Here is a 7,052-nt window from a genome sequence, read left to right on the forward strand (position 1 = left end):
TGTGTTCTTTAGGGGTTCAGGGGCCACACCATTTCTTCCCATCCTTGAAGGAGCACAGACGAAGGCTAGGCAGGTGACCTAAAGCTTTTATTTTACTGATGGTCCAGAGGCTGGCGGTCAATCCCTACAGGGCCATCTCAGGGCCCACCTCTCCTTCTCCCTGGCCTTGGGCTACCCGTTTCTCCCTCTGTTCCCTCCGCTTCTTCCTTCGGAGCAGTCGCCGCTCACGTTCAAACTCCTTCATGCGCTTCACGTAGCTGTGGGCAGAACACACAGAGGGTCTCAGTGCCACGGGCTCTGGCTTGGTTCCATTCCCAGCCACTAGGAAGCCCTTGCTAGGGGTGAGCCTCCCCCAGGAATTCTGGCTCAGCCCCTCTGCCCTGTGGGTGTGGGTGTGGGCGGGGCGGGGTAGGCTCACTCCTGGTGCTCGCAGTAGTCCCAGTCATGCTGCTCATGCTTGCAGGCCACAAAGTTGGGAAAGCTGTCGCGTTTGCACTTCAGCAGCCGGATGAGGTAGTGCGCACAGTAGTCACGTTGCTGTAGTGTCAGCTGGGCATCCATCATCTCCTGCTGTGTGGCCACCATCACTGTGGGGAGTGGTGAGGCTCAACATTGCAGCCAGCCCCAATCCACTGACCCACAGTGTGCACATGGCAAACAGAAGCCACAGAGTATGGCTTAGCAGAACCCACTGGGTTTATGGCCTCACCCTGACAGGAAGGGTGACTCCTTGTCCCCTTTGTCCTAAATAGCAACAAAGACCTCACATCCCTTCTTCCAGAAAGCCCAGCTCACCTTCCCCAGCCCCTATGCCACACAGGACCTGAATTTCAGCTCTTCAGTGGGTACTGGGACCTCTCAGCCTTGGCTCCCCACAGCAGAGATGCCAGTCCCAGTATGGAGGGCCAGGCTGTCAGCTAAGCCAGTGGGACCAGCACAGCACGTGCTTACACAAACTCAGACAGGTTCATCACTAGCTTATAGGACTTTGCAACTGTTACTGTATGAAGTCTGATGTTGACATAAGGCCACTATGTAGCATGTGGGTGTTAAGTAAGCCTTGGCTGGATGACCTAGCTCTGGGCTGGGATGTCCCATCACTGGCAAACCTGACCCTTCAGGAGGTGGTTAGGAATAGAAACTCCCCAGCCTGGACCCACTGTGGCTCCCAATCACATATCTGGCCTTGCTGGGTCTGTAGGCCTACCTCTCCATCTGGGCCTCAGTCCTAACCCTATTTCAGTGCATTAAAACATTTCATTAGAGATGGTGGTGGTATACACCTTTGATCTCAGCACTTAGGAGGCAGATCTCCGAGTTCAAGGCCAGCCAGGTCTACAGGACAACAAGGACTACACAGAAACCCTGTCTCGAAAAACCAGACAAGTTGGCTAGAGATGGCTCAGTGGTTCCCAACCCCCAGGTTGGGCAGCTCACAACCACTGCCTATAACTCCCATTCCAGTGACCCAGTGACCTCTCTGGCCTTACCTGGTACCTGAACCCTTGTGTCCAAATGTCTATACAGTTAAAAAAAAAAAAAAAAAAAAAAAAAAAAAAACCTTAAAATATACAGAAACCGGTTGTAGTGTTACTTGTGTGAGGCCTTGGGAAAACTTTAGTACTGCATGTCCAACCATCTGCTGGCCTTCCTCTCTTGGCTACTGTCCTTTCTCACATGGTCTTAGGTCCTGGTGTCCAGATGTGACTCACCAGGGCTGCATGTCACCCAGATAGGCTTTCTCTGCCTCCTGTGTTGCACTCTCCCTGGATCTCCTGAGCCCACCTACTTCCCTACAGCCTTGACCATACTTCTGACTGCTGTTGCCCCAATATGCTGATGAGGCCAACTCGGTCCTTCGGCTTTGCACTCCAGGCCCATGGCTCACTTCACAGGCAGGCTCAGCAAGAGCTCAGGTTAGCAACTCAGGCTCTGGCCTCTTATGTCCAGTTTACAAGAGGTGGGCGGCAAGCCTCCAGCACACTGCTGCCTGCTAAGTTGCAGGAATGTAGCAGGGAGCCAGGCGGATAGATGGTCCCCATCTTCAGAGGGACACAAAGCAGACTGAACACTGTCATTGAGTGGCTGGTAGCCTTACTGACTGCAGAGGGCAAACCAAACCCAAACCTAACCAAAACTAGGGTTAAGAAGTGCTGGAAACAGGGTCATGAAGAGGCAAGGGGTGAGCCGGGTAGATGCCTGTGGCAAGAACATTGCAGGTTGAACAGGGCTGAAGCCTTGAGGCAACAGGCACCTTTCCTGCCTCCTGGGTTTTGACCTAAGTACAAGGTAGACAGTTCTTTACAGTGACTAGGAAGGTAAGGACTGTAGGCTTAAGTGGCGGGCAGAGCTGAGACTCAAGGGTACAAGGCAGACATGGAAGGCAGAGGGGTACAAGCCAACAATCTCGGCACTCAGGAGGCTGAGGTAAGAGGGTTTTAAGTTTGAGGCTAGCCTGTGCTACACAACAAGATCTTGTCTCAAAAGGAAAATAAAACCCAGGCTGGGCCTGTTGGCTTACTCCTGTGATCTCATAACTCAGAGGCTGGCCAGCCTATGCTACAGAGTGAAACCCTGTCTCAAAAATTAAGGTGGTAGCGGAGGGTGGTGGTGGTTCCTGGGAGAGAAAAGGGGAGTGACTTGAGGAAGACACTCTGAGTGCAGACTTCTGGTCAACACATGCATACTCGTGCGCGCACACCACTAATAAAGCCCCAAAACTATATGAAAACAAGTCAGCAATGTCATTCATAGGTTCAAGGTTAAGGCTTCCCTTGGAGATAAACTGAACAGCACTTGTGTATACCAGGCAGTTGTGAGCTGCCCCCAGGGCAGAACAGAGCAGGCCTCAGTTTCAAGGGAGCTGAGGAATCAGTAAGAGCGCCCAGTGAAACGGAAGTGAGCAAGACAGAACTGAGGAATGGCAAACAGAGCTGGGCTGGGTTGGGAGCTTTGAGAGAAGCCCTTCAGGGAAGGGTTAGTTGGGAAGGTGAGGCCAGATGGGCTTTTATACTTGTTTCTGAGACAGGATCTGTGCATCCCAGGAACCCATGATGTCCCTGTTGGGGTGCAGTCTGTCCGTCTACAGACAGGAGCCTGAGGAGAGGTTCTGAAGCAGAGTTCTTTCATTGTAGAGGGTGAATGGAGTATATAAGGGGGGCTCACCTGGAATGGGGACTCTGCTAGGCTAGGGACAAGTCATTTGGAAGGAGTTTGAAGATGCATGGGAGTGGAAGCAGAAGCTGCTGCTGCTCTCTCACAAGAGCTTGTCTAAGATGTAGGGAGAGGAAGCGAAGAACTACAGAAGGAACATGCAGGCTAGCATCTGTGAGCACACTGGGCCTGTAACATGCAAGCTAGCATCCCTGAGCACACTGGATCTGTGATTTCTGTGCTCCACAGGCCAAAGGGGAAGGATTGCGAGTTAGAGACTAGTCTGACTCCAAAATAAGAAGGGGTCCAGTGAGAAAGCAACTTGGAGACCAAGTCAGCAGGGCTCGCTGAGTCTTACCAAGGTTCTGGTTTAGCCAAGCAAGAGAGAGGGCCAGGGAGTGCTGTATTTCCAATATGCAAATGACTGCAGGTTCAGTAGCGACTGAGCCATCTTTTGGCCTACACTATAACCTTTTGGTAAAGCAAGAAATTTGTCTCTCCCCTGCTTACAAGCGGGGCTCTATCCTTCCTTGGAACCAGTATGATCGGTCTCATCATTTCCGCCTCTTTTAGCCTTTGCTTCCACACTCTTAAATTTGCTTCCTAGATCTTCCTGGAAACGCTGCTTTGTTCAATGGGCTCCCTGAAGACAGTGCCAGTGTCCTCTGATACCCTGGGGCATCTCAAGTGCCAAACTAGGACTTTGTCCAGAGCCGTCACTCTGTAAGCCTGTAAGCCTGTGATTTTCCTACACGGGAAGAACAAGAACCGTGCGAGTACACACAGGCCTTGGGTTCCATCCCCAGCACCATCACACTAGACAGGACAAGTGCACTGCAGGACCGCCCCACCCCCCGCCGACCTTGTATTATTGTACATAACCAAATACGAGTGACACAGTATGGAGATGCAAAGAACATGTCCCTAGGCTCCGCGCTGTGTCCAGGACGAAGTGCACCGGGGCAGTCTCGTCTTCCCCGTTCTCTGCTGTCTGTCCCAGCCTTATCTCAGGCGCCCTCGCGACCCGACCCCTCTGCAGCCGAGTTCCGAGGGATCGGCGGTCGCGCCTGCGCAAACTCACCTCGCTCCTTGCGCTCCGGAAGACCGTAGTTCGGCGGGAAGCTGGGCATCTTCTCAGGGTCAGGCTCCACCGAGGCATCCCACAGATAGCGCCGGGTCAGGTGCGCCCCCATGGCTACTCTGCCCTACCTTTCTTTAGCAGCCGGGGTCACCTCGCTCCCACCTGGAAGCACTGCCCCTTCAGTGACTTCCGGGTCATCTAGCCCGCAGCGGGGGTCATAGAGACGAACGGCGGAAGATTTCCTGGCCCGCTGGCACCTCTTGGTGGCGTGGAGGAGACAGGGCGGCTGCGGCGAACGCCAGTTGGCTAGAAAGCCAGGCAGGCCAGGGATCTGCAGGGGGCGTTCCCTATGCTCTGCCCAGTCCTAGGATTACAAATGTGTGCCACCAAGCCTGCTGTTTACATGGGTACTGTGGACACTGACTAGCATGATCGCATGGCAGGCATTTTACAAACTGAACCATCTCCCACGTTCCTCCCCCTTCCCCTCCTTTCTTCTAAAATAATAATAATAATAATAATAATAATAATAATAATAATAATAATAATAATAATAAATGGCGTTGGGATAGACACCCAAGGCCTAGCACATGGTAGATAAGTGCTCTCCCACGGATATACACTGCCACTTTCAACTCTCCAACCTCCAAACACTTTCCTTAGGTTTGTCGGTGTGCATGCACATGTGTAGGTGTGTATGAGTCTGTTTGGTGGTCAAAGTCATTTTGGGGGGTCATTATTGTGGCACTGTCCATCTTGTTTGAGACACCGTCTCCCATTGGCAAGGCCGGCTGTCCAGGAGGTCCGAGAGATTTAACCGAGCACCCTGTCTGTGGCTCTGGAATTACAAGCATGTGTTACCACACCAGGATTTTTCTTACGTGGGGTTTGGGGACTGAATTTATTTGTTTATGTTTGTAAAGCAAACACAGTAATGACTGAGCCCTCCTCCCAGTAGTTCTTCTAAAATTAATACCTTTGTGATCCTGGGCTAGAACATGGTAAATGAATGCTTTACTGAAGTCCACCCTTAGGGCCAAATCCTGACCAGAGAGGGTGGATCCAACCTGTTGGTTTTGGAAGTTTTTGGTCCAGGATCTTCCCAGAGCTTGTGAAGGAACCGCTCTCATCCTTGTTCCTAAGTATCTGTCAGGGTGTGTCTTCCCTTGGCTTGTTCTCTCCTCTCATCCAGGGCAGCTTATTTGACTCAGACTAAAGTGAAGTCCTCAACCAGGGAAGCCTCTCTGTTCAGAGCTCCCCCAGGCTGGCTGGTCTGGAATCCCCAGGGATCTCTCGTCTTTCCTCCTCCATGCCCAGCACGTGTTTTACGTAGTATTTAGGGTTTCCATTGCTGTGATGAAATACCACCAGCAGCAATTTGGGGAAGGAAGTGTTTTATTTTACAGTTTTTAATACATCATCCAGGGAAGTCAGGACAGGAACACAGACAGGGCAAAAACCTGGAGGCGAGAACCGACACAGGGGCCACTGGAGGGTGCTGCTTACTGGCTTTCTTAGACTGCTTTCTTTTAGTTCCCATGGCCACCACCTCAGGGGTGACACCACATGCAGTGGGTTGGGCTGTCCCATATCAGCCACTAAATAAGAAAATGTCCTCCAGGCTTGCCCATTGGCCAGTCTGGTGGGGGTGTTCTCTCAATTGAGGTTCTCTGTTCCAAAATGACTCTAACTCGTGTCAAGTTCACATAAAAGCCAGGTAGCCCAGTATGGCTTCTGGAGTTCAAGCATAGGTCCTTGTGTTTGCAAGATAGTACTTTAAAACTGAGTCTCTTAGGGCTTCCCTGCTGGGAAGAAACAAAGCAAACATTTAACTGGGGCTGGCTTACGTTTCAGAGGTTCAGTCTGTTATCGTCATGGTGGGAAGCAAGGCGGCGTGCAGGACGAGGTGCTGGACGAGGAGCTGAGATCTCTGCATCTTGATCTGAAGGCAGCCAGGAGGTGGGCAGAGCTTGAGCATAGGAGACCGCAAAGTCTGTGTACACAGTGACACACTTCCTCCAGAAAGGCCACACCTAAGTGCTACTCCCTGTGGGCCAAGCATTCAAACACATGGGGGACAAACCTATTCAAACCACCACACTGAGCTCGCTCTCTCTCTTGCTCTCTCTCTCTCTCTCTCTCTCTCTCTCTTCCTCTCTCTCTCTCTTTCGCTCTCTCTTTCTTCCTCTCTCTCTTGCTCTCTCTCACTCTCTCGCTCTTGCTCTCTCTCTCTCTCTCACACACACACTTTCTCTCTCACGCTCTCTTTCACTCTCTCTTTCGCTTTCTTTCTTCCTCTCTCTCTTGCTCTCTCTCTCACTCTTTCTCTCTCTGTCTCTTGCTCTCTCTCACTCTCTCTATCTTTCGCTCTCTCCTCTCTTTCTCTCTCTCTCTCACTCTCTTGCTCTTGTTCGTGCTCTCTCTCTCACTCTCTCTCTCTCTTGCTCTCTCTCCCTCTCTCTCTTTTTCTCTCTCTCTCTCTCTCTCTCTCTCTCTCTCTCTCTCTCTCTCTCTCTCGCTCTCTCTCACTCTGAGTGTCCCATGTTTTCTCTCTCTGTGTTTGTATTCTTGCTCATACACATACTGTTTCTCTTCCTGTGTCACACATACATTGTGTTTCTGTGGCTCACACAGATACTCTGTCTCTCTCTTCCTCCCTTAGCTGTGTCACACACAGTCTGTATTTTTCTCTGTGTCTCATATATTCTGTGTCTGTTTCACATACACGTTGTCTTTCTCCCTGTCTGTTTCTTTTTTTTTTTCTTGTCTCAAGTTTGTAAAAACAGCGCAGGACACTGTCATCTGCAATAGTGTGTAG

At 51.2% G+C, this 7,052-nt stretch overlaps 1 protein-coding gene across 1 annotated transcript; it reads right to left on the minus strand.

Annotated features, from left to right (window-relative positions):
- Positions 1-66: 66 nt before the first annotated feature.
- Ndufb7 (NADH:ubiquinone oxidoreductase subunit B7) lies at positions 67-4,426 on the minus strand. The gene is made up of 3 exons (XM_032887459.1): positions 4,235-4,426; positions 419-587; positions 67-257 (listed from the first exon to the last, which is right to left on the minus strand). The coding sequence occupies exons 1-3, from the start codon at positions 4,344-4,346 to the stop codon at positions 125-127; spliced, it is 414 nt and encodes a 137-aa protein (XP_032743350.1). The 5' UTR covers positions 4,347-4,426; the 3' UTR covers positions 67-124.
- Between the last annotated feature and the right edge of the window lie 2,626 nt (positions 4,427-7,052).

The sequence above is a fragment of the Rattus rattus genome, chromosome 17 (assembly GCF_011064425.1).
Source record: "Rattus rattus isolate New Zealand chromosome 17, Rrattus_CSIRO_v1, whole genome shotgun sequence".
Taxonomy (NCBI): Eukaryota; Metazoa; Chordata; class Mammalia; order Rodentia; family Muridae; genus Rattus; species Rattus rattus.